The sequence below is a fragment of the Netta rufina genome (assembly GCF_964035555.1).
Source record: "Netta rufina genome assembly, chromosome: 22".
NCBI classification, from domain to species: Eukaryota; Metazoa; Chordata; class Aves; order Anseriformes; family Anatidae; genus Netta; species Netta rufina.
This window is the reverse complement of record NC_140146.1, coordinates 1,818,874-1,845,802: the sequence shown is the minus strand read 5'-3', so window position 1 is coordinate 1,845,802 and position 26,929 is coordinate 1,818,874. Positions and strand designations below refer to the sequence as shown.

General features: G+C 50.8%; 1 protein-coding gene across 7 annotated transcripts in view; it reads right to left on the bottom strand.

Annotated features, from left to right (window-relative positions):
• Positions 1 to 21,771, bottom strand: part of PLEKHM2 (pleckstrin homology and RUN domain containing M2) — a 30,443-nt gene extending 8,672 nt beyond the window's left edge. The window contains exons 1-8 of one of the 7 annotated variants that reach the window (XM_084300150.1): positions 21,453 to 21,771; positions 7,714 to 7,820; positions 7,416 to 7,525; positions 6,411 to 6,510; positions 5,821 to 5,908; positions 5,222 to 5,408; positions 3,276 to 3,404; positions 2,831 to 2,890 (exon numbers count right to left, since the gene is read on the bottom strand). In XM_084300150.1, the coding sequence (XP_084156276.1) occupies positions 2,831 to 2,890; positions 3,276 to 3,404; positions 5,222 to 5,408; positions 5,821 to 5,908; positions 6,411 to 6,510; positions 7,416 to 7,525; positions 7,714 to 7,820; positions 21,453 to 21,512 (841 nt within the window). In that variant the 5' untranslated portion in view covers positions 21,513 to 21,771. Of the gene's footprint in view, positions 1 to 2,830; positions 2,891 to 3,275; positions 3,405 to 5,221; positions 5,409 to 5,820; positions 5,909 to 6,410; positions 6,511 to 7,415; positions 7,526 to 7,713; positions 7,821 to 16,265; positions 16,346 to 17,236; positions 17,291 to 21,452 lie in introns of those variants that run through there. The other 6 variants (XM_084300149.1, XM_084300151.1, XM_084300154.1 and 3 more) reach the window with 6 other exon arrangements.
• Positions 21,772 to 26,929: the final 5,158 nt, after the last annotated feature.

The following is a 26,929-nucleotide window of genomic DNA, read 5'->3' as shown; positions in this document are numbered from 1 at the left end:
CAAAACATCGCTGCAATTTAGAAAATGCTTGGAAATAACAGCTCGGTCACTCAGGAGCCTGCATCTGGATCAGGAATTAGAGGAAGAATCCCCAGGAAAGAACCAAGGGGTCTTGGGGCCATGGCACTCCTTTGCAAGATGACAGCAGCTAAAGTGCCCAGGGGAAGTTAAGTGGAAATAACTGCACCTACCGTGGTATTGGGCTTGTGTGGTCAAGCTGCCATGACTCCTTAGCTCTGCTAACAAGCACGGGGAGCAATGTTCCCATCCCAATGGTCACAGGCACCTCCACCTTGAGTGGAGGCACGGAGATCAGCAGCATGTTACACCAAATGGCTGCACATGCACTGTCAGAAGCCCCCCTTGTTCATCAGAAGTTCCCCAGGGCTGGGACAGCAGGCTCAGCCAGGCAGACAGGGTTCCCCACAGTGCTCAGCACCGCCTTTTTCCCTGCAACTGGGTCCCAGGAAGATGCTTGCTCAGCTGTAAGGGCAGACACGGAGCCAGCCCGTGAAGCAATGGTCCCTACGGCACGCCTGACGGAGCCGGCTGCTTTCCTCTGCTTGCATGACACGGGGACTGGAGCACGGAGAAGGGAACACAGCATTCCCAAGGACAGCAGGCTGCACAGACAGGTTGTAGCACAACCAGCCTGGCCCATGTTAGTCTTCAGAAGTAAAAGAAGCAGCAGAGAAGGGCTACAGCAGTCATGCTCAGCATTATCATCCACAAAGTCAGGGTTAGAGGAAGGTGACCATGCCTTTCTCCTCCCCGACGCCGTTCGCTCCCGAAAACGACTAGAAACCTCATGGTATGCAGGGAAACCCCTTCTGAATGAAAACCCCAGGAAACTGATTCAGGAGGTGTAGGTTCTGAGTTAGGAAATTAAGTCTCTATTAAAAATAAGATCTAATAAAAGCAGTTTTGGGAGGGCCAATTTCAAAATGCTGCTTTGTTCCTGCTGAAATGCCTGTCCTGCAGTACGGAGTGTGTAAACCGTATAAAAGGAAGCAAAGAGGTACATTTTTTAATGACCACATTGAAGGAGAGGGAAAAATAAAACATTTAGAAGATATTCAGCCCCTTCATCTTCTAGCCTCTAAGAACGTCACTTTGCCTAAACATTGTTGGTTCTGTTAAGACAAAAAAAAAACAAAAAACATATATATATTTGTCCAAAAGACAGTTTCACTCCAAATGCTGAAAAACAGGGAACAGGTCAAACTTTCTCAACCCCCTGCTCTGTGTATAAATGGCAAGGAACGCAGCAGGAAGCTCACCTGGGGGGTTAAGACGCCAAGTTAGCTGTGGCCGAGGTCTACTTGGCCTCAACAGCCCTGAGCCTGGAGCAGTGGCAGATTGCACTGGCACCAGTTTGCAACCAGGACCTGCATACACCTCCAAAAGCTAGAGGGATGTGTCCAATGTCCCCTGGTGGCTCCCAGCCTGCACACAGCACCCACAGTTAGGTCGTTTATTGGGTGTTGTGTTTGGAAACATGGTTTGTTCCCTTTAGATGATTGCTCAGGTGTCAGGGACACACTGGACCAGCTATGACCACTGTGACCTACCCAGGTGCTCAGAGACAACCCAAGCCCACTTCTGCCACTCAAGACCCTGCTTGAACAGAGAAACTGGATTTGGAGGAGCTCACCAGTCCTTGTCCCTGCTGCAGGGAGGAGAAGCTGAAGGCAACATGCCCAGCTCACACTACCACAATGACAAAAGTGAGCATCTCTATACGTGGGGTAAGAAAGAAGATGAGAGGAGTGTGTTAGAGGCCAAGAGCCATCTACATGGAATTCAGGCAGAGCATTCCCAAATATTCAGGTAGCACTGGCCAAAGTAATTCTGGCTGCAGCTTTTAGTTACAAAGGACATAGTGTGAGTGTATTTGCTCCAGGGGTAAAAGAGAGATTTCCTACTCCTGTGAAGCATAAAGGATACACAGGGAGTCTATGGACTGCACGTGGAGCAAGGAGAACAACCTCCTCTAAAATGGGCGTATGCTCTTGAGCATGAAGGCCATAAATAGCTGACATGTTGGCGTAAGAAGTACTAAAAAAGGAAAAAAGGAAAAACAAACAAAAAAAATAGTAACCCAAACTGAGCCCAGCCATGTAGTGCATGTTATGGCTTCAAGAGAGATGTTGTGACACAGGGCATAGGGTCCAAGGAAAACAAAACGTCCCAGATTAATCTCCACACAAGGCCCAAAAATAAAGTAGACAGGATTAGTTCATCTGTTTTCCAGGACTTTCGGGAAATCAATGAACGTGGATCAGTTTTTCAATCAGCACCTTGTGTGTGCTGATCTGGTGTCAGATCAGCTGGCACTGTCACACGTTTCAGATGGCCACTGATCTCTGCATGCCAGCTTCAAAGAAGGGGCAATTTTGCAACTTTGCTTTTGTAATGTGGTGTAAGGCTCCTCTACCAACACAGGCCATAACGCACTGAGCAGTCAGAGCACTACACTTGAAACTTCAGCCTCACATCTGCTGCGCAGAGTGCAAGGGCAAAAGACATCTAGAAGACACAGAGGCATAGTCAGAGGCAGGAAAACACCCCTCTGCTCCAGGACATATGGCCAGGTGAACATGTCTGGATATACGAGGAGCTGTGGAAAGCTCTGCGCATGGTCTCACAGGAGATGAAACACAATTGCCCCCCCCAAAGGATCTTTTCTATTTCTTTCTGCCACTACTGAATTCCATCGAGATGTGGTGTGTGTTTGTTAAAGAAGTGAAGAGGGGAGCATGCAGCAAGCTTCAGGGGGCAGCAATGCAGAGAGAAAAATAAAATGTTTTAACACATGAGTATGTCCCACCTTCCCAGTCTCTGCTGGGCATGGACTGCATTGCTGGAATGACATCTCCAAAATCATAATCTACAAAAACGAGGGATAAAACTCAGGATTAGAAATACAAGTAGTAGGGAGGGAGGGGGACAGAGGAAAGTGTAAAAGGGATTTGGGGAGGGAGATGGGAAGGGAGAGAAACAAAATAATCTTCCACTGGTATCTGAAACGCATGAGAACATAGTAGGGGAACACAAATGCAAATGGAAACCAGCTGCACTATCAGTTGTTACTGCTGGATGCATTGCAGGAGCTAGGATGTGACCAGCAAAGGATGAAGGCCCCAGCAGGAGAGCTGCTGGAAAGCTAAAACAAAGAAATGGTGGGTGTCACAGGGCTTGTGTTGTTAGCCAGGGATCCCCTTCAGGAAGCAATTTCAGTGCTCTGTGCCTCAGTTTCCCCACTTCACACTTACCTCCCACAGATACCGTGTTGTTTGACTCATTAATGTTTGCAATGCCAGGGGTCTGATTAAAGGGCAAAGCTTGTCCTCTGATCCTAAATTCCCCAACTCCACCTACATTCCCAGGGAAGTGAGATGCTCCTGTTGAAACGACGAGCAGTGAAATGGTTAATGAAGTTAAATGGGATCAGAACACCACAGAGATGAAAGGGGCTGCTCAAACAGAGACAGACACTGGACCCCCAACCCGCTCCCTACTGGAGGACCAGCAGCACTGCCTTCTCCCTGGGGTTCTCACACATCCACCTCCTTGGTCTCACAGTAAGGAACTGCATTTCTACACCAGCACCAAACCCCTCTCCTCATGGGGAAACTGAGGCACAGATCACAACTACTGCCTGGACACACAGAATGGCTTGTGGTGAGGCCAAAGCCAAAACCTAGCTCCAAGATCTCCTGGACCTCCACTCCAAACCCCACCTGAGCACCAAGCTTCCATTCACCAAGTGGGTTGGTGAATGTAGCCAAATCTTTTGACACCCCTTGCCCAATCAGTTAGGAGGTGCGTTGGCACCAAGACATGTTCTGCCAAGGGAGGAACAGGAGTACAAGACAAGGGGTGCAGTATGCAGTGAAACATAAATGCTGCTTTTTCCCAGCCTCTGGGGACAGAGGAGCTTCCTCCCATGACTTTTACTGCTAGGTTTCTTCTACTGTCTCCAACTTACCTGGGGTGCTACCAACAGGCTGGTCATGCATGGCTGGGGATTTGAGGGTTGTTTGGGAAGGACAACTACACAGGACTTTGATACAAAAGTGCTATGCGATGCTTCAAGGAAGGGTGCTGGCTTGTGCACCCTGGCAAGCCAAGAGGCCTCGCTGCCTTCCCTTTGAAAGCAAACCCTTTCACACATGTAGCACATGTGCAGACACCACAGAAAAGCCCAAAGCAGTGCCATACTTCAAAGTCCTTTGCTAAAATGATGCTAACACCCATCCCGGCATCTTGCTTCCTGGGCTGTTCCTCCTCTGGACTGCAGTCCTTGCACATAAAAGGCAGCTGGCAGACCCTTGTCTCAGAGGGAACCTGACTGTAGGTGGATACAGTCCTGAATTCACTGCACCCCATCTATTCCAGAATCTCCTGATCCTGCTTTCCTCAAACTGGCATCAAAAAGGGAACCAGGTCAATGTATTCCGGATTAGGAACAACAGTAGCCGAAATGTTCCTTTGTGAACATGTTTCATGTAGCATAAGAGCTGCCTGTTCCAGCCTGAAGTGGGCTGAGGAGGTAGGCACAAGGCACATTTTCTCACTTCATCAGGAACAACACCCAACACGGCCAAGCCCTCTGTGATACACATAAGGGTGCGAACATCATAACTCATCAGCCTGCTCAAGGTAAGATACCTAAAGAGAAAAAAACAGCATCTCTGAGACCACTGGCTGCTTTTCCTTCAGACATGGAGAGAAGACTTTGGAAACTACTCTCTATATCCTCCAAATTATTTGTGTCTCTCAACTGCAAAACAAGCAGTTAGAAAAGGCCCTCTGCAGCCATGCATACCAAACTGTTAATGTTCAGAAATGGGCACAGTTTTCACCCCATGGGAAGATTTCACCAGTTCTTACAAAAACACACCCTTGTATGGAACTGCAGCCTCAGGTAACTAGCATTGGAAGTTTGCCCCTCCCAACTGGAGGCAATGTGTCTGTCTGCAGCTTACATCCCAGCACAGCACTGCTCCACATTTCCTCTGGCTGTACCTCCTAATGCAAGGTGGGGGAGGCTCACAGCCTGACTTCTGGGGCTCTTTGGTCTCTTCCAGCCCATCATTTGCTACATCATTTGGTAGCTTGTCTGGTCCAGCAGCTCAGCTGATGGCAGTGAGGGAACACACAGCCCTGACAAAAACAGGAGGCCAGTGCCTCACCTCTGCTCTCTCAGACCACTTACCTTCACTGGAGGGAGCGATGGCGCTGTCGTCCCATTCCAGGTTGGTGGAGGTGACAGAGTTGAAGGAGTTGAGAGACAGGCTGTCCGAGCCGTGCACGGAGCTGGGCAGGCGGTCCTCGAAGTCTAAAAGGTACTGAGGCTTGTAGTAATCTGGCATGTACGGGGCCAGATCCAGGTAAGGAGCGTCCTGCGGAGGAGAGTGTGGAGTGAGTCAGGATCTGAGTCACCGCACACAGCTAACTGCACAGACGAAATGATGGCACTGCCTTGAATGGCCTCTGACCGTCCGTTTCTGCCTCTTTCACAGGAAACCTGACAGTTCCCTCCTCTTTCACTGTGACACCGAGGGTCAGCCAGTAGCCTTGTGTGCACCTCTATTTACCCGGAGGGATGCCAGCACTTCGTACTAAACTTGCAAATGTGACTCCCCTACACCCCTGTCAATCTGGGAACATCACATTTTCAACAAGAGGACTGCCAGCGAAAAAGTGCCTTGGACCAGGCAGTGGGATGTGTGACAGCCAGGACCCCTCACCCCACTCAACACACGCGCTGCCCCAAAGGCACAGCAGGCAGACAGGTAACACGCTGCCCCTCACCAGATCCAAGTCAAAGCGGATGAACTCCAGCCCAGACACCAGCGTTAAGAACAAGGTCAAGTGATCGTGACTGCAAACCAGGGCATTCCTGCAACATGGATAAAACAGAAGAGCTTTAGAGCTGTGGAAGAGAGAAAAAACTTCTGTTTTCTTAATTTTGGTGACATGTCCCTGAGCTACACTGTAAACAGCCCCAGAGCTGTAGGCTGTCTGCTTGCCACCTTTCTAAGAGCAATGGCCAAGCTTAAGGCTCTGAGAGCACACAAGCATCTACTACACACTGTCCCCAAGTCACTCTAGAGCCAGATTTTCAGGTGTCCACTAGAGCTGGGTCAAGAGCTTCTTGGAAGGCATGGAAGAGTATAAAGAATATGCCTGGGATTGGGAATAAAAGCAGTAAATATAAGAGAGCCTGGAAGCATCTCTTCCAGGACAGTGCCTCCACATCAGGGATCCTTGCATTAAGCACACAACACCTCTGCAAATGATCAGACCCTGACCAACTTCTCGCTCCCACACTGGCATTTCTTGCTTCTGACAAGGAGGGATGCCAACAAGAGCCCCAAAAAAGAATGAGCAAGCATACTCACTTGACGTAGTATTTATGCAGCAGGCTTAGGTTCTCCTGGAACAGCCTCAAATAACTCTCCAATGAGTTTTCGTTGAGGGCTAGGTACAGCCACGCCCGGCCTGTAAACAAAGCGGAAGAAGGATTTAACTGCAGGGAAGTGCCTGAGAAGCAAAGCAAGCCTGGAAATAATCACAGATCTGTTAAAACACATGAGATTGTTCATTCACATTCATATCATTTGAGGGGAGCAACTGGCTGTTGGGAAAATCTGTGGGAAGAATGCCAGAGGGAGATGAATGGACAGATTCATGACTTGCAGTAGAAAGAAGAATAAGAGTGTGCATGGCAGCCAGTAGAGAAGAGGACACAACTACACCCCTATAGCATGATGGGGCCCTGCTGGCAGTTCCAGCAGGATCACCAGCCAGGAGAGACGGAGGGAGAATCGCTCTGAATCATCACAGGTGCAATTTGAGGTATTACATAAAGGCTGGTGCAGAGAGGTGATGGCGGAGTCTGTGCTCAGCTCTGCTCTCACCGGTACAGGACGTGGGAGATGAAGGGTGTTGGGAGAATCAGGCAGAGAGGAGGTCTCTGGGCACCGACCGTCCTGTGGCCTTGATGGTCCCAAACATCTGCTACAGAGATCTTGCAGCAAGGGAGAAGCAGAATCAGGCAAACAACAGCTAGAGTGAGACATTCTGGGGCAAGAGAGGTGATGTCTCCTATCTGCCATAAACCCTTCTTGAGAGCACAGCGCAGCACATTGCTTTGGATTCGTGGCAGCAGAAGCAGTCTGACCTAGAGACAAGGCTGCGATATTTCTAGAGCCATAATGCAGGACAACAGCATTCCCACCTTCTGGGCCTGAGCAAGGTGAGCTGGACTCGGCCCTAAGCTGCCTGCTAGCCTCCTGGTCCCCAGCCCTTAAGCATGAGCCACTACAACCTTCCCAGGCTGCCTGCTGGATGTTCTCAGGCTGAAGTTTGCCCTCAGAGGCAGGGCAGCGTCTGCAAACACTCACTGCGTCCCAGGTTGGTGGCCACGTGTTGAAGCACTTCTATCTGTTTGATGGCTTCACGGCGGGTGAAGTGCACGACCAGCACCCAGTAGCCTGAGGAAAGATCTTGCAGTCTGGAAGAAGAGAAGGGCCCAGAAAAGGTTAAGTGAGAGCTTTCTTATCCCCATCCCAATTGCTGCCTGGATAGCATCCCCATGCTGAGATGAGCCCCTGCAACATGCTTTGTGCATGTCCACAAGCAAAGCAGAATGAAAAGCATCTAAGCACGTGCAGTAAACCCAGAGGCAGGCTCAACACTTACCCATAGAGCAGAGCATGGTCCAGATGTTCACAGAGCCGCTGCAGGACCTTGTCATGGTTTCTGATGGCTGGCGTCTCATCTTCACAGGCAGCAAAGTAGCTCTGCAGCTGCAAAGAAGAGAGACAATGGATGAAACACCCCAACAGAGGAGACAGTTGGATATGCTGACAATCACATACAGCGTTAAAGCTTGTAGCAACCTCGATGCAGGTTACTTACAGGGTGCAGCAGTTGGTTTTAAAAGTACCCTAAGGCAGTAAATTATATGGAGAATTTCACTCACAGAGATCCATGCACAATTCAGGGACATGTCAGCAGCACAGCCACACAAACACCATCCCTGTTTGCTGAGCTGGCAGGCTGGGCTGCACAGCCTCCTCCTTCACAGCTGACACTACAGCAGTGCAGCCATTGCCACGCGGTTCAGAACAGAAATCAGTCAGGGCTCTGGGCTTTGCTCCTGACTCTGCCGCAAGTCCCCTCCTAGGTCTCAGGGTCCTGCCATGGGAAACCCTGGGCTAGGAGAAACCTTGCTTCCAGGTGCAAAAGTTGATCTGAGTCCAGCAGAAGGAGGGGAGGACAGGTTGCTGCTGTCACATCACCCATGGGCAGTTCTTACCAAATTAAGTCTGCTTTGTTCTTCCCAGATAATCACAATGGACCTAAGCGATCCAGCAGCGAGTCTGCAATCAGCAGGACAAAGCTGGCAAGAAGTAACACCGCACCTGCCTGTTTCACCCACTGCTGCACACGTGCTGTGTGCCATATCTGGGTGACACCCCGTGCAATTCCAGCATCCCGGGAAGAGACCAAGGTTTTCTTGTCACAGACGGCTTCAGTAACCGCTGAGATGCTGGGGATCGATGCCAGGCAGCCAAGAGCTGCCCCGGTCCTCCCAGAGTGTCAGGGGCAGGCTGCAAGGGACTGCCTGGCTGCCAGGGACACGGAGGGAGCAGAGGCACAGCCTGCTTAGGCAGTGCGGATGAAGACAAAGGGACAAAGGCAGCCCGATTCACCCCGATCCCTAGTGGCATCACCACTAGGCACGACATAATCTGGTTGCTGCTTTCTCAAAAATCTGGGTGGCTTGACTCATCTCCAGTTAACCCATCCACAGCTGCAAGGGGCTGGCAAAGCCAGCTCTGAGGTCCGTGCTGGCCATGCACTCCGCTGACAACAGTCCCAGAGGGTTGATGCAGCAAAAACTACTTTTTGTTTTTGCAAAATCAGCCACTAGAAATCCCCTTACATACATATTCCTTCCCAGGCTTCTCCTGCCCCTAGAGCTTAGAGATGTATTTAGGTCCCTGTCTCAGACACGCCTGGCATTCAGGCAGAGAACGAAGGAGTTACTCACCCAGGACGAAGCCTCAGCTGCATAGGCCACGTTTATTTGCTCTGGTTGGCAATGGTTCAGCTGAGCCATGACAACTCATCACCTACACATACCTTATTTTGGCACCTGATACCTTTTTGCCAGGCCTCACCAGTTACATGTTAGATTCAAAGAAATAAAAATATGCACAGAAGAACATGTTTAGAGGTGTCCTTTCCAAGTCACGGGTTTCTATCAAGAAAACCGTGCTGCTCCAACAAGCTGGAAACTTCCTTGTTTTTGTAACACCTGCATCATCTGCTTCCCAGCACGGTTTTCTGGCTTCTTGCAGCCAAGGGGTTTTGATGGGGACTCCAGCACAACACCCATGTGCTCACAATTTTCTCCAGAAATACACAGGACAGAGCCTTCCTACCCTGATCTGAACAGAAGACAGTTTGTGCCTCATCCGTGAGGGCGCATGAAGCAGTGACCATGACCACATCAACCATCGCTCGGTGGTGATTCAGCCCATCTGCAGCTCCCACATCACCAAAGTGAGCCCTGTTCTGCCAGTTACCAGCAACCCTTTAGTACTCCAGCAAGAGCAGGTGAGATACTGCAGGCTCCATATAGAGACAAAAACAAAGTTTATGTTCTATAAAACTGGATGGTGTTGTGCTTGTCAAGTCTGACTTGTCCCCAGAAACCAGAAACTGGTTTATCCTCCTGAATTACTGCTACAGCCAGAGCAGCTCTTTCAGAAAATCATCCAGTCCTGATGTGAAATTTACCAAGGGGCTAGCGAAAACCCTCACAGCACCTGGGGAATTGTTCCAACAGCACTGCTAAAAATATGAATATATCAGGCTGGGAGCAGGGCGAAGCTAAAAGATCTTTAATCTCTGTGGAGGAAGGCAGCTCTTAGGTAAGATGGGAGAGCCAGGCGTGTTCCTGCACGGAGCTGGTCCCAGCCCTGACGTGGGAAAGAACTGCTGAGCTGGAAGAATCACAGCCAGATTCCCTCATCTGATCGCACAGCACAATTCATCTGTCCCAGTCCCACCAAGAAGATAAATGCCCTGGGGAACACAAAGCACGATAATGCAGAGCCACCCGTAGGTGCACAGACTTTCACTACACCCAGGCGAGAGCCAATGCATTCTAGCTCAGCAGCTCTTCAGCTCTTCCACATTTTAGAGGAAGAAGCTGTCTCAGAAGATTTACAGTATTAGTAGGCAGCCCAGGTCCAAGCAAGGAGGAGAATGCCCTGAAATCCCACTATTCGAGAACTATTTCAGGAGCTATCTGCAATCAGCAGTTTTAAGCACATTCCTTCCCACAGCAAGGACACTTGAGGAGGAAACAAAATGTAAATTTAGAGCCATATCCCCCAGGCGATGGGTAAATGGAGCCATGAGGGATCACAAAGGCTTTCACACGTAAGCCTCTGTTTGATTTGGGGGCACAGGATCCTCCTCCAGCCCCCTGGAGTCAGGGATGTGGCTTTTCTACACTATTTGGAGAGAAATACAAAATAGAAATTCCTTCTTTCATCCCCAGGTTCGTTCTGCCATACATACCATCAACACGGAGTGCTCACACACTGCATGTTCTCCAAGAGCTGCCTGGAATGGAGAGTCACTAAAATATCCTTTTTTGGGGAAACAGAGGCAGGAAGGAAAGCTCCTGCCTTGTGGGATGTGAGCCAGGAACTGAAGGCAGAAAATCCTGGCTTGTCCCAGCCACGCTGTTGCCTATGCAGAGGGCTAGGGTACCCTCTGCTGCGGGTCCTCCTGCTGCACTGCGGCCGCAACGTCTGTTTGGGGTTTTTCTGCAGGCTCTGTGCTCACTTGAGGAAATGCAGCTGTGGGGGACAGCTAGGGGAAAAAGAATGAAAATAAAAGCAGGCCTTACGTTAGCTTACCACATCAGTGGGGAAAAACAAGGCGCCACTCAGGCAGGCGCTGTGCACACAGCTCGGGGAGGTCATCGCAGAGGGAACTCTGAGCTCTGCCACCAGCTGGATGAGCTCCCCTTTACAGAGAGATTCCGTGCAGAGAAAGAGATGAGCGAAGAAGCACTTCCTCTTTTTCTTTCCTTCCTTCCCCAAAATAGCCTAGATCTTTGTTACAGTCCTTCCCACAGCCAGTTCATGGTTTCCAGCTCTCCAGCTCCTACATGGACTGACCAGCTCCCCTCAGCAGCAGAGGTTCAGCACACGTCCCCTTGCAACCTGCTGCCAAACCCAGGGGATTGTCCCATCTCTGCATCTCCGAGTGGTGAGAAGCAGCTGGGTATTTCTGGAAAAATTGTTTTCCATTTCTTAGAAAAGCTGAATCTTCCCCCAAGAAAGGACCTAAGTTTTTAAGGGATGATTCCACGTTATATTAAGACTTGGTGCTACCTTTAGCCTCCCTCCTGCCCCAGGAGTCAACACCGCTGGCAGCACTGTTGCAACAACGCTGGTCTTGCTTCATGTAGGTTAGGGAACAGGAGAACTCTGCAAGGCTTTTTTTTGGGAAGTCAGAGGCCAAGCACCAACCTGCAGTGCACCCACTGCCGACTTTTGCTCATTGCAATGTCCAGAGCAAACCCACCCTAAGCAGCCCCCGTCCAGTCCGTGCCATGTCAGGAGGCTGAAGACGAGCTCGTGTGACTGCCTGGTGCACCATCACGGGGCCACGGGGTGCTGCGAGCGGGAAGCAGGCACGTGGTGGCTCCTCCCGGGGCGATTTGAGTGCTCTGAGTCACGGCCGTGTCTGAGCTGCTGCTTGTGCCAGTGCAGGGAAGCGCACCGAGTGGTTGCTCCTGCACAGAGCTCTGCCACCGCGTTCTCCAGGCAGCATGGCATCAAGAGATAGGGACATTTCTACTGTGCCCCATGAAGAAAACAGGGCCAATGGCTTGTAGCCCCAAGCAAAGGACACGCACAGGCTGCTGGAGCACAATGAACCCCAGAAAGAGATCAGCAGGAGAGAAAAAAACACACAGACTGCAACGCAGCTGGTTTGCCCTGCTCCAAGCCCTGCTTGCTCCTTGTAGCATGGGTCTTCTGACCTCCTGATCCTCATATCTTTGCCCCTCATCCTCGTCCCTGCGCGTTTAGCTCTTCACTTGGGCACATCTCCAACCTGCCTCCCGGCCACACGATGTGCCCAGGCGGCCTTAACTGCACAGCCGGGGAGCTGGGTTTTGCACAGGGTGCCCAGAGAGAGCGCTGAGTCCCCACTGAGCTCCCACGGAGGCAACAAGATGGAGCAAGCCCTGGGATCTCCGGGGTGGAGCCAGCCCTGTGGCGAGGGTGGCGAAAGGCTGCGACTTGCAGGAGCTGATCGGGAGGCGTCTTCTATTTGGAAAGACACACACAGAGGAAAGGTACGACGAAATAGCGAATGAACTACAAAGCAAACTGAAGAGAAGCAGCAAAATAGCTATTTCGTACGTTTGCTCACTAGTTGAGTCTTGACGCAGCATCCCTGTCATGCCAGGCCCTGAAGACACCGCATTTCAGAGCGGTGACAGCAGTTTGTGTCACCTGGGCCATTTTATAGCTGGCTGCAGATGCAGAAGGCAGGGAAGGGCCAGGCTTCCCGCAGAGAAGCACCAGCCAGTCCTTCCATGGCAAGATGTGCTGTGTGTCCACTGCCAGCACTCGTTTCCGAGCTGAGGAGCAAAATCTGGTTGCATCATTGCCCAGAGCACCTGGCCTGCCCCAAATCCAACTAACCTGAGATCTGCACAAATTCAGACCACAAACATTTCGGGGCAGGGGTGCAGGCCACGGACATGTTCTCCACCCCCCTAGGATGGACGTTCCCATAACCTGACACCAATTGTGCAGCACAGGGAGGGGTGCTGGGACACTGCCCTGAAAAAATGGCAGAGGCATGAATATTGCAGGGGGCTGGAAAGTACCAGCAGGGTGTGAGGGGCACAGCACGCTGTTGTTAACACTCATCTGTGACCCTGCAGGTTTTCTAAAATGCAGATACATGCGGAGATGCCCTGTGAGATGGTCTGTTTAAACCTACTTCCCTACCAAATGAAAAATAAAGCTTTGCACCACCACAGCAAGCAGCTCTGCTCCAACACAAACAGCCTGCATTGAAAAATGCCACGCTAGGAACTTGCCTGCTTGCTAGAGCTGGACAGCACAGCGTGCTCGGAGCTGTACGCGATACGTAATGCGCCTCCCTACCTCTGAGTTACCATGCATTTATCTGCTGTGTTTACTTCTCCCCTGCAAATTGCCATAAAACACAAACAAACAATTTGAAACCAAGCTCTCCCTAATCACTGCGTGGTGGATGGACCTGTTCGGGAAGTGGTGATCAAACTCCAGCTCTTCACATGTGAAGCATCCACAAAGCAGCTCCCTGACATACCTGGGCAGTGAGAAGGGCTGGAGCCAGGAGCACCAGGAAGGAGACAAGCAGTAAGGTTAAAAGAATTTACCAAGCACAACGCTCCTGCAGAGCATTCATCTTGGGGGGTTCTGGTGAGAAGCTTTTCCCCTCGGCCCCTCTGCACCCCAAAACCAGGTGGGTGCCACGATGAATGGCCGAAGCCTCAGGCTGAGGACTCATGCAGCACACGGTGCCCTGCAAACGCCTTGACTCTCAGCCCGGGGCTATTTATAGACATTCCTGCAGCCAAAATAAGTGCTGTCGGCATCCAGAAGGCATCCCTGCGATCCACCAAGAGCGTCTGTCAGCTTGAGACCACTCCGCAGCCCATCGCGTCCGCTGGTGTTGCAACAGCATGGAGCAAAACCTGCTGCTGCAAACCGGTTACTGAAGCTCCTCCTGAGCCCAAGTACTCAAGGCTGGCAAGATAAACACACTCGAGAAGAAAGCAGAGCAGAAGGGTGTTTGTCCAAAGGGAAAGGAAAGCTTATTGGAGTGGAGGGGGATAAAGGAAGAGCTCCTGCTGCACCTCATCCCATTGAGGAGAGGGTGGATTTAATTGCTGTTTATTAATCAAGAGTTGATTGTAAATGGCATGTTTTTTGTAGTAATACGCCACACCCCACGCTGGCACACACAAGAAAGGATGTTCCTCGCAGGATTTTATAGCCTACTAACTGCATCAGCTCTCAAGGCCCATTTGCAGTGTTCTCATAGCGCAAGGAGAGATGCCAAAAACCCCACCGGTCAGGTCCTCCCCTCTCCATCCCTGCTTTGCACTGGTTACCCCAACAGAAGAAGGGATCTGCAGTGTTTGTCAGGCTGAGGAATAGTTCTGATGTGTTGGTAGCTGTTTGACAGACAATGTTCTTAAAGATGCCGTCACCTCCTGGAATACTACAGGAAGACACTGTGGAGAAGGAAACACCCAGGTCCTTCGTGAGTCCTGACAAGGGCTTGCTTCTTGATGCAGGGCCATGGAACCATCCAGGTAATGCACTCAACCCCGAGGTCCACGTGGAAGGAGACCCACAGCACCCAAAAAATGTATCAGCACTGCCCCTTGAGCCAAGTTTCCAGGAACGGCTGCGAGAACAACGCCCACTCACGCCTCGCAGCCTCCATGTTATGCTGAGGCCACAAAATTGCTCTGGAGTTTGATTATCCTCCTCTTGAGAATGTCATCAGCAAGATCGAAGGAGTCTTCCTTGAGTCCTCGTTTCCTGGGATTTCTGGAATTTAGATCAAAACGTCCTTACCTCCTGTGTCTGCAGGTAACCCCCTGCAGGGACCAGCACCACTCTCCTGAATAAACTGAGTGAGCCGAGCTGCGGCAGCCACGCAGGAGCCCGTTCTCCAAATCGAATCGTTCTCGTGGTGGTGCATTGAAACCTCTCCAGCACTCCCACGACCTGACTGAAATCCAGTCTCCGGACCCGCCTGCACTATTCACGGCTGGCCACAGTCCAGCCAAGTCTTTACCTCCCCTCCTCACATCTGGCTTGCAGACACTTCACTAGCAGCTTTCCAGCACCAAGCTCGTTTCCCTTGTTCTGCTTGGCATTTCCCTGGCAAGACAAACACTGAAGAAGAAAAGCAAACCGACCCATTGGGCAACCCCTTGCATTCCTCCAGCTCAGCTCCTACCCCAACCCCTGCACTCGCTGTATGGGAAAGGCAAGGGATGCTTCCAAGCCTCACTTTCCCAGCCACAGCACAAGGACTGGCAAAGGGTTTTCCCCATTTGCAAGGAAGCAAAACAAAAGGAACACCACAAAGCAGCAAGCAGGCAGCCAAAACATAACACAGATTGCTGCAGCCTTCTTTCTGCCTCCATTCCTGTCCTCTTGCTGCCTTCCTGAATGTCTGGAAAGAGCTCCTCCGATCTATCAAGGAGGTGGTTTTCTTTGCAGGCAGTGTTTTGGAGATGCAAACCCTCTGCAAGGCTCCGAACCTCCCCAAGCCTGCTCCCAGCACCTGCCCTTCCACCACACTGCTCAGCTGGCTGGGAGCTGGGGCACGTTACTGGGCAGCACAGCCCTAAACAGCAAGGGCAAAACCCCGTGGTTTCCCGTGAATGCAGCCTAAACGCTGCCTAAAAACATGATTAAAAACTTCTGATCAAGGAGACAGCTCTGGGTCTTGGCGTGATGTCTGCGGCTTCACCCACAGCAGTTCACCCTCAAGAAACAAACCTGGAGCTCCAGCCCCAAGGGAAGAGGCAACAGCAAGGGACAGGACAGACACTTCAGATGGATAAACAGACAGGCACAATCAGCTCTCTCATGCCTGCTCAGGAGAGTACGGACATACATAGCAAATGGTAAAGGGGAGGCCAAACTCCCCTGCAACCTCCATACCACCTACAGAAGTGGGCTGAATTTCAAGGCAGGGATGTTGGTCTGCTGCTCCCTTTACCAATCAAGAAAGAAATCTGTACAACACAACTCAGAGCCCAGAAACTTCAGCTCTGGCAGGATGTCCTGGGGGCTGCACACGTGACCTGACTCAACATTTCTTACAGACAGCTTCCAGACCAGCACTGGCCTCAGAGCTCAGCTTCCCACCCTGCACTCAGCACCCCCTGCCTGGGTGCTGGCACTTCCCTGACGAAGCACATGGGACGATGCACATGCATCAGCACCTTGAGGCACTGCCAGTGTTGCTGGAGCAGCCATAAGAGAAAGCAGCTGTGCAGAGACAGAAGCCTGAAAGAGGCAAAGCTGAAACCCACAGGAAGGATGCTTCGTGTCTAGAAATATGGAGCTTTGCGGCATTTGTCCAGCTGAGTGCAACCCAGTAAGACTGTCACCTCCTGAGACACGTACACTTGGCAGCTCCCACACCCCAAAGGCTTTTTCCAGGGCTTTCCTTTGTTTGAGGTTCATTCTTTCTGCAGTGGTGAGCAGGGAGTGGGCGCAGAGCTGGCTAGCAAGGCTGGAGGGAAGCTACCTGCCAGCGGTGCTTTTTGTCAGACGTGGCCAGCAGAGCCCTTGGGACTGCACACAGCTGCCGAGGAACAGGATCCCTGTGTTAGCTGAAGGCAGATGGAAAGGTCACATGCTCAGCACAACAGAAAACAGATTTCACAGGAAGGAAAAACAAGTCCAGTTGGTAAACACACTAAAACAAGTGAGCACAGGGGGTTTGTGCCCTGTAACGCTGCTGCTCTCCCAGATAGCTGCTGCTTACTCATACTCCAGGCATTCAGCGCTTTGAATCTCTCCCTGCAGACAAAGTCTTCTGGCACAAAGTTACTTGGGTTACTCCTATTGGACCAGGGTATCAGAAGTGGGAAAAGCTGTAACCGCTCAGCAGCTGTGTCACGCTCACAGAATTCATGAAATCGGAGGCAGGCTGCCTCAGAGGCATGGTGCATTGCTCCTTCTACAAAAAACCTGGCCTCCTGAACCAACTTCTCTCTCAGCAGAATGCTTTGTGCTAGCAGGAGAAGAACAAACAGATTTTTTCCCCCAGAAAAAAGGCTATAATAGCCTTGTCCATCAGCAGGTCCTGAGCTGATTTTGAGAAATGCCTCCCCTTGGCATAAAGAGTCAGTTTTGGTACCAAAAAATCCAATCTTCTTACCAGGTTGTTGCTGGCAGTTGTATTATCACCAGGCCTGTGCCAGGACACATTAGGAATTTTGAGAAAAAAGCCCTGAAATACTCACGGGGCCTCACTGCTGCACTCTCAGCTGGACCACAGCAAGCAGCTTTGTTTGCTCACCAAGCAGTGGCAAAGGCCTTAGAAGACGCCCAAAACACGCAGAGCATCAGTGCTGCGAGCATTGAAGCACCTGAGGGATCCTCGTGTATTCGCAGCTCCACAAAATCATTGCTGGCTTCAGCAAAGGGAGATCGAGCCCCGTCCATGTGCTCTGGCAGCCGGTGAGCCTGGTACAGGTTTGAGAGCAGGAACGCTGCGCACGTACAGACATCAATTCCTGCTGCGTGCTCCCAGCAGTGACAGCGGATGTGGCTTGGAGCAAACACAAACGAGCAAGAGGAAATACCCTGACAGAGATAAACCCCTGTGGTCTTACCGCCAGCGAGGTGCCCCTCAACGGGAAGCAGGAGGCAAGCTGCTCTTCAGGCTCTTTCACATCTCCAGAACTGCCACCTCGGTGTCATGGCAGCTTGGCTAAATCAACGCACCCCCCAGAGGTGGACGCATCCCCTCTGCGTTTGGGGGAGGGATGCTCCACGCCAGCACTACCTGCTCCTCTCCAGGATGGGGGGACCAAGCCGTGCCCAGATCTTCCTTCCCTCGCTGCGCAGGAGATGCCACAGAGCAGAGTTCATGGAGCCTGGGGGGCTGCAATGGCATTTCACTGGTACGGAGCTGAAAATCAGATGTGGAGACAGGCAGAACTGGCACAGCATTAATTCACTGGCACCCCTGCCTGTGGGGAGAAGTGGAAACTTTCCCAAAGTCATGCATAAACGGAACAGAGCCAGAGCTTCTGGCAAGAACTCTTGCAACATCGGCAAAAAAAAAACACTCCACCTGATTGACATGCACCAAGGATCAGCTGTTTGTGGTAATGTGTCCTTCAAAGCCACAAAGAAAGCCTGAAAAACAGAGAAGAGCCCCAGAATCTTGGACTTTGAGCTCTTTATGAATTTTGTTCAGCTCCCCGAATTGGCAGCAATGAGCGTTGTTTAAGAACTCTGCATTCTGGCCACCTAACCACAGACAAGGCAGCAATAAGTCTCTCCTTAACCCTCTGCAACGTCCAGGACAGCACAGAAAGCCAAACAAAGAACAAAAAATGTTTACGCTACCAGCTTCAGCGTGGATCAGGTCATCTGTGATAACTCAGAGCTACCAGGAGATGGTTGGCCAAGGATGGGTATGAAGCTGTCAGCATTTCTAGTGTGCTTACCACAGCAAAAGTTCAGCTGCAGCGCTCGCCCCGCTGCTGCCACTCACAGTAACATCTGCTAGAGGAAAAGTAGTGCCAGAGCGGACAGGGGTCTGCACCCCTCACGGAAAGGATGCATCCAAGGGGTGAATGCACACCCAGCCAAAACTTGACCGTCTGCAGCTTTTGCCTCAATAAATCCCTCACTCATTAAAGAAAATAAGAGCTAGGCATCAAGTCGCACAGTAATTTGTGCTGGAGCACAGCCCTCTTAGCAGGGTGAGGGAGCACTGGGTGGGGAAGGGGAAAAGAAACAGGCACAAGACAGAAGTAATGAATGCCACAGGGCGATATTGTCCATATAACAAGAGCAAAAAGCATCGCCCTCCGAATTGTTTTATTTCTCCCAGAGGTCAGAGAGGACCAGCTATAGATGGGGAAATCAAGGCTGTCCTCGCACTTCTCCCAGGTGTGTGTTTGAATCAAAGCAGGGACCTGACTCGCCAGTGCTGAGCTCCCCCAGCCCCTCCTGAAGCCTCCCAACATCTCTCCAGCTAGAGGGACAATTTCTGAGTCTCTAAATTTGATGTTTTGCCTCTCTCTTGGCCGCTGAGGCCTGACCTTTCACCTCTGCTGTCAAGGGTAGAACTACCCCTGATCTCCGAGGTACGGTGGAAGCGCATGACCAGGCCCTTGGGTATCACATGGAGAGACCCGCGGGTTTATAATTACCCTCTCCGAGGAGGTTTGCACCCCTATTTTTCCAGCTGATGTTCTAGCCCTCAGATATTTCTACATATTCCCAATCACTGAGGTTCAAGGGATTCACTTGTGTGGAATCAAAGCACTTTTTCTGCTGTCCATTTGTACAGAATTTACTCACTGTGCTCCTGGAATTCAGAAGCGCACCCGGACCTGCTTCAAGCGATGGTGGCACAAGAAACCAGAGCAGCTCTCTGTGGCACGGGCCCTGTGCAGCCCTGTGCTGCTGCTTGTTGTGCTCCCCGTCTGAGGCAGAAGGAAGCTGATGAGCATCTGGATGGTTTTCCTTGTGCTACTTAGAAAAAACATGCTTTCTGCTGCTACTCAAAGGCAGCTATGGAACCAAGTATCTCAGCCTTCAGCGCTGGTTTGCTTTTGTCCCAATTCCATCCAGTCTCGAGGTGAGGTCTCCTTCTAAAGCAACTTGACCACTGAGCATCCACAAACTCTTCCTCAGGTCTGAAGCTAAGAGAAGAAAGCCTATTATTCGGCCAAAAAGCATTGCAGAAAGGTGCACACGTTGTCACAAACACATCCAAACCCTCTGCTCCACAAATCAAACCTGCAACAACAGCAAGAGTAAGGAGTGATCTGCCTACACAGCTAGAAAGCTTTTGAAATCAGAGGTAATACTTGGAAAAGTCTCCACACCTCATGACACAACCCCAGCAACCAGGAGTCATTACTCAAGAGGCAGGGAGCAGAGGATGAACAAGATGAGGATCTCCCAAAGCACAGCGAGGGTGTGGGAAAGGCGTACCTGTTCTAACCTACTATCTTATTCTTCTCACTAACACAGAGAAAAGAAAAATGTCAGAGAGTCAAGGGATGAAGACAGGAAAATGCTGGGAAAAATTAGCAATTCCATTGCTGAAGGGAAGCAGTCTCCCTGAGAAAGCAGAATTGCATCCCGGGGTAAAACACAGGGGTGTGCCAGTGCTGGACTTTTGCCATGTGGTTGAACTTGGTTTCACTGGGATGGTATTAATAGGTCCATCAGCCTGGTGTCTCCTTCGTTTCCCTGAGCTTTCCTACTTGGAACTGAACAGGACAGCAAACTGGCACGACTGAAAAATCCAAAAATCCCTCTTCGTTGCTGGACCAAGACAGCAGTTGGCGGAGATCAGTGCAGGTCAAGGCAGAGATGTCTTGGCAGAGCTGTAGACAAGGAGCCTTCCTCAAGTAATACAATAATAACCAAAAAACCCACCATGTTGATTTTATAGCATTTCCAAACAAGGATCCCAAAGATTTTCTTTGTAAATAAATTATTTTCTTTGTAAATAAATTATGTCCAATGTAAATAAATTGTGTCCAACAAATCCTGAGTGGAAACTAGTGTATCCTTACGGACATGGGGAAACTGAGGTAGCAAGGTCAGAGCTACAGAGTATCATAACAGAGCTTGGAGCCAGATGAACATCCCGTCATTTCCAGGTAGATAAGAGATTCACCCTAAAAGTTAATGTCCTCTAAAAATTAAGGATGGAGACCAGAGGACAGGCTCACCAACAGAGGAAAAGAGAGAGGATGGGAGAGGTTTGCACATCCATTCTACATCCAGGAGGTAATATCAAATCATCCCTTCCTTAATTGTGCTGGAAATTTACTCACAATAGTCTTCTTGTAACAAGTTTTCATGGATGAATCTGTGTCAGGACATGTTGCAGATCACAGAAAAACACCAATTTCAAAAGGCAGCAGGAACCCAGTAACTGGAGAAATATCAGCAAGTCCAGAAGGCCTCCTTTCCTCCAGAATGTGGGATGAAAACTGAAACAACTGCCTTCACTCCCCCCAGCACAGCTTGCGGTCGCTGGCCTTTCTCTGAAAAGGCCTGAGCTCACATTTGGGCCAGGAAGGACAAAAAGCAAGGCCCCAGCCCAGAACTTCCCACTCTCGTGACTGCCCCAGACACAGAGGAGGTCCCCTGGAAAAGGGAAACCCCAGCCTGGGATTGGGAGCCCCGGGGGGAACCCCAGCACGTCCCTCACAGCGGGGACACAGAGGAGGTCCCGGGGTGACCCCGGCTGTGTCCCTTTAGGGGGTGCAGGAGGGGTGACCAACACCCCCCTCTGCCAGGGGCCGCCCCAGCCCCACCGACTGGGTTCCTCGGGGGTGTCCTTGGATCCACGGCACCAGCAAAAAGGATGCCTCCGACCCCAGACCCGCAGCCCGGGGGTCCCTGGGGGCATCCCCACACAGAGCAACCCCCAAATGCATCCCCCCCCCGGTCCTGTCACAAAGCGGTGACCCCAGACCCGGGCCTTGGGCAGGGGCAGTCCCGCAGGGATGTCAGCGATGTCCCGGGGGGGGAGACCTCCCCCCGGCCCCCCCGGCCGCAATTTAGCCGGGGGGGGGTGCCCATGGCCGCCCCACCGCCCACCTTCTTGACGGAGAGGGAGATGTTCTCCAGGATGCGGTCCTTCACCTCCGCCGGCTCCATGGCGCCGGCGCCCGCCGCCCTCCGCCGCCTCGCCCGCCCGGCGGAGCCCGAGGGCCGGGCCGCCCTCCGGGCCCTCTCGCCGCCCCGCCGCCCCCCGCCGGCCGGCTCCGTCCTGCCGGCTGCCCCGGCCCGGCCCCGGCCCGGCCCGCCGGCTGCGGGGTGGCGGCCGCCGCCGCTGCTCAGCGAGCCATGGCCGCGCCGGGGCCCCTCACGGCGAGCGGGGCCGGCGGGGAAGGAGGGAGCGCAGCGGGGCCGGGCCGCACTCGTGACGGCGCCGAGCTCCGCCAGCAGCTGAGGTCAGGGGGGAGGAGAAGGGCCCGGCCCGCCCCAATGCCGCCGCCCGCCCCCGGGAGCCCGGCGGGGCCGCCCCCATCCCCCCAAATGGCGGCCCCGAGGAGAACGGGGCGCGGGGAGGTGGCAGCGGGTGCCGTGAGGGGAGGAGGGGGAGCAAGGAGCTGGTGCGGGGTCCCCGACGGTCCCCCCCACCCGACACGAGGGGGGCGGTCGGGTGAGGGGACGCGGGGGGCGGCGGTGCTGGGCACGGTGAGGTGAGAGGGTGAGGGGAGAGGGTGCAGGGACCCTCCTGAGGCTGGGCTCACTGAGGGGGCACAAGGGGGCAATAAGGACCCAGTGAAGGGGACGTGAGAAGCGACTGCGTTGGGCCCTGTGAAGGGTCCTGTGGGGTGAAGGCACCGGGTCCCTCGTGGCCCTGGCCTCAGTAAGGGGACGGGAAACGGTGTTGGGTGCAGGGAGGGGAGATGGTGTTGGACCCAACAAGGGGACGTGAGGGAGATGAGGGGTACAGGGTGACAGTGCTGGGTCCCGTGCAGCCCTCCGAGGGGACTTGTGGGGAAGATGGCATTGGGGGCCCAGTGAGGGGTCAGGGGGTGAGGAGCGTTGCGCCCCCCAGTCTGGGGACACAAGGCAAGGTGGCTGCCAGACCCCCTGCATGCACCACGGCCTTGCTGTGCTTCAGGGCCTGGCAGGGACCAGTGTCAACAGAAAGTGATGTTTTGTGTCACTGCTTAGTGATGTGAGGGAAAGACAGCAGTCTACATAGCACCCAACCACCAAGGGCCAAAGCAAAGCTTCCTCTCATCCTGCATGCAGCAAGCATCTCTAGTAAAAAAAAGATAAATACAGGATCCCATCTCTTTGCTCTGCTAAGGTTTGCGCACATGGTCGCTTGGCATCTTGAGGCCTAAAATAGGCCAGATGAGTGTCCCTCAGGCCAAAGCTGTGTGGGCCCCTGCCTGCCACCACCACAGGGGGTCAGGCTAAGGGTCCCAATGAAAAAAGCATCAGAAACCATTGGCTATCTCTCACTGCTGTTCAGCAGCCTTTTAATACCAGCCCGTCAACACATCAATGTCATTTATCAATGTGGTGGGCCCTGGTAGGAGCCAAAAGCACTCGCACAGCTGATCATCAGTCTTTAGACAAGGAAATTTGTAAAGACAAGACTGCAAATGTGAAAACACAAGCAGCAGCTGTTTGGGAGGGCTGGAAATAAATAAATACAAGCCCTGATAGCCATGATGGGACAGAGTGAGGAGTTGGTGGAGGGTGCAGCAGTTAAGCCTCCCTTCCTAGGAAGGGAGGATAAAGAAATAAAAAATAAAATTAGTAATAAACCCTCATCTTGAGATTCAAGTGAAAGGCTCTGATGCTGGGGCTGCAACTCGAGGCTAGCTTATTGCTCTTGCAACATTCAATGCTAATAACTGAAAATGGAACTGAAAGTAAAAGCAGTTAAAAAAGGAAAAGCCAGCAGCTCTCCACAAGCACATTCCCTGCACCATTCACACCACTTCCTCTGTAAATAACCTGCTGGGAGGGAAGGGATGGGCTGAGCCAGAGCTGATGTGCCAGGTCAAACCTGGCCTTTCCTGCAGCTGCTGCGGGAACAGCCCAGCCAGTTTAACAGCTTTGGAAACCGTGGGAGAAACTCCCAGGGAAGGAAAGAGAGCACAGTTCATATGCACTTGGGTTAAAACAGAGCCAAAGCATAGAACTCTTATTTTCTTGGCTCCCCCCAAGCCCACCAGCAGCAGGAGAAGCAGAATCAGTGCACCATGCAAGCCCCAAAAAGGATCAGAGCTTGTGACTGTAGATTCTCAGCACACAGGGAAGGAAGCAAGGGCTCTCCAGCTGAATGTTCACAGCCAGAACAAGGTAAGCTCACGTGGGACATTACAGAGGGTCAGAACCTCACTAAAAAAGTGCGCACAGCTACTGAGCAGCAGACCTCGCCATGCAACATTTAACATATAACAGGATACTGGAGAGACCAGCAAGCTAGTGTCAGCCCCTTTGAAGAAGCCAAACCAGAATCAACACAATTTCATTATTTACTGGTATACTTTAGCATTTAAAGCATGATTGAGGTACAAGGAAAGCATGCTGCACAACACCAGCCAGCAGTGAAGTGCATCAGTTTGCATTCCTGATTGCTCTGAAGGCACTAGACACAGCACAGCACATGTAACTTGTAAAATCCCATGGTACAGACTTCCTGGTCTCCTACAGTTTTCCTGGATATTTTGAATGTCCCAAGTACCTGTTCTACTCCAAGCCCTTGTCCTGCTTCCCACACAAACACAAAGACGTTAGCTTTGACTGCAGTTTCTCTGTCCAGGTTTGGCATACCTGGGCCTTACAGCACTTGGTGCTCGCACCCCACAGAAGACTGCATAGCAGAGCAACGTGTTTGCAGATGCCTGTTGCATCCAGCAAGGTGACTGTGATCTCTTAAAGCTTCCACCACACAATTATGGATTTTCCATGAGAAACTCCCACAGGAGCACCTGTGTTTAAAGACGGCTCTCATTCTCCCTGCACAAGCTCTGGTGCTGTCATCCCACTCTCCCCACATCCTCATCTGCTTCCTACCCTCTTCCCATTAGATTTTCAACTCTTTGGGACAGCAGCAGGCTCTTTGCTCAGCATTTACAGCCCAAAGTCAATATGAAGAACATTACCCAGAAAGAAGAGGAGCCATCAGGAGCTCGTCACAAAAAGATAGAAGGCCAGAATGAATCATTGAGGTGTATCTCACCTCCTACAGCAACGCGTACCAAGTACAAGATACTGTCCCAAGATATGTAACATGCCTTATCATGTATTGCAGTCATAGGGCACTGCAAGAAGCTCACCAGTAACCAGGAAGAAAATTAGAGACAAGAAACGTTTCAGAAGGTAATAGGATAGATTTAAGGGGAAAAAAAAAAAAAGAAAAAAAAAAAAAGGCACCAGTATAATTTACATTAAAAAAGGGCTGTGTATTGTGACAGTTTGCTCTTACTGAAGAGTGTGAAGAGGAGAGGTAACTCCTCCAGAGCGCCAGGGATCAGAATTAGACTAGGAAAAGATAGGGAAGAGAAGGTAGATTTATCAGAATAAGTGAAGAGCAAGCCCTGCATCTCTAACATTGTGCAGGCCACAGCCCTGTGAGTGTATCTATGTTTTCACAACTGGGCCCAAATGTTTGATTTTAAAACATTTTACATTTTCATTTGTTAACAAAGAGGCTTAAAACTAGTCACTCCTTTGGTAGCTGCTATTGTGAGGAATTGCAACCACCAGCCACTCATGTCCCTCTCTGCATGATTCAATGCTTTTGTTGGCAATCATAATAGTACCTGGTAATTAGTAAGCTTGGTTGTCACAGATAATTAACTAATAGTGGAGCGATCATTGCAGTTTGCTTCTGGGGGGAAGCTTCCCCTTCAGTTTACTCCAAGAAAAAAGAAGAGGTATAACAGATAATCAACCTTAACCGAATAAATCAAAAGCCAGGCTGGAGAGCAGGGTTTCCTAAATCCCATTCTGGTGACATACCTGTCCAAGAAGTGGCTCACTCGCCAAAGCAACACCAAGCACATGCTAAAACCATGGAACTACAGAGAAGCAAGGCAGTGGACCCACATGGGTGAAACTGCTGAATTCACGAGTGGTGGTTTAGTCACATTACTTCTGCTATTTTAGTGCAGAAAGTTGTGATGCAATGCTCACCTCCTTGCATCCGGCTCCTGGTCTTAATGTGGCTTCTGCACCCACATGACTACTCAAAGAAACCTTTATCTGTCATTTGTAAACTCTAGAGCACCGGGGAGTCCTTTGTGCATCTCCTAAGACATCCCATAAAAGATAACCAGCGAAAGCCACCAATTCACAGTAGGCTTTACAGTTATTGCATAGGGTCTGAACCTCCTTTAGTCATGTGTGGGGCTGCAGATGTAGAAGTGCTAATGACCCAATGGAAACAGACCTGGACCATCACAAACCCAAACTGTAACAGTGCAGTTAATTTGCATTTGTATACAGTACCAAAAGAGAGAGTATCACCTCATAAAGCAGAATGGACAAGGCTCAAGTCCTCAAAATAATTTTCAGACAGTAACACTCTTTAGTCCTTAATTATCTTCCAAGGGAATGCAATCAACATTTTGGTCAATGTATGAATGGGGCTGTAGCAGTGCACACATTAAAACCCTTCACCTTTCCCACCCTAAGACCAGAATTAAAAGCATAGTTTTATAATTAAGTGACATAAAATAGCTCATCTATAATGACAACAGCATCACATGGAGAGCTCCGAACATGTCAGGCACGTGAGGAGGAAACCACTGCACTAGAACTGCTTTGTCACAGTAACTGATTCATAACCCTTTATTTTTCTAGTGTGTCTGCTGATCTTGCAATACCATTGACTGTTCTCCAGATGCATGAGATTTAATGGTCAAAAACCTCAGTCCTTCTCTCAAGGGGAGTGCATCTGCTTTTCAAGATAAGAAAAAGGAATTACTGGTCCATGAGACAAATGTTGCGACAAATGTTGCTACAGGTTTTGGAGGAGGAAAATCCTCTTCTCCCCCTTTCCAAAACCAAGTGGGACAGCTTAGTGCTGCACATGACACCTCTCTGCATCAGTTCCTATACCTGGTCTATTAAATGACGCTAAGGGAATGGAATGATTAAAAAGTAATTTATAATTAAAATTTACATGAGGAGCTTATAGGGATAGAAATGCAAATCATTTTTCCAGCAAATAGTATTGTGGCCAAGAGCTACATTTTATATTATACCCTAACATTTTATATTTTATATATATAATATATATTATATATTTTATATTATACCCTACATTGTATATTATACCCTTCTACTTCCAAGCCATGCCTGAAGGAATCAACAACCTATTTCTGTAGAAGGGGAATATTTGAATTTCTTATGCCTGCTCTCAGCCTCTGCGAACTGCAACCATTTTAACCATTGATTTCTACTTATTATATTTCAAATGGCAACATTTATGTTAAGGAAATTCTATTGGCTTTAGAGAAAATGGCCTGAGAATGATTTCAGTGTAGGGATGGTGATTTCAGAAATACAGACAGACCAATCAAGCAACATTATGA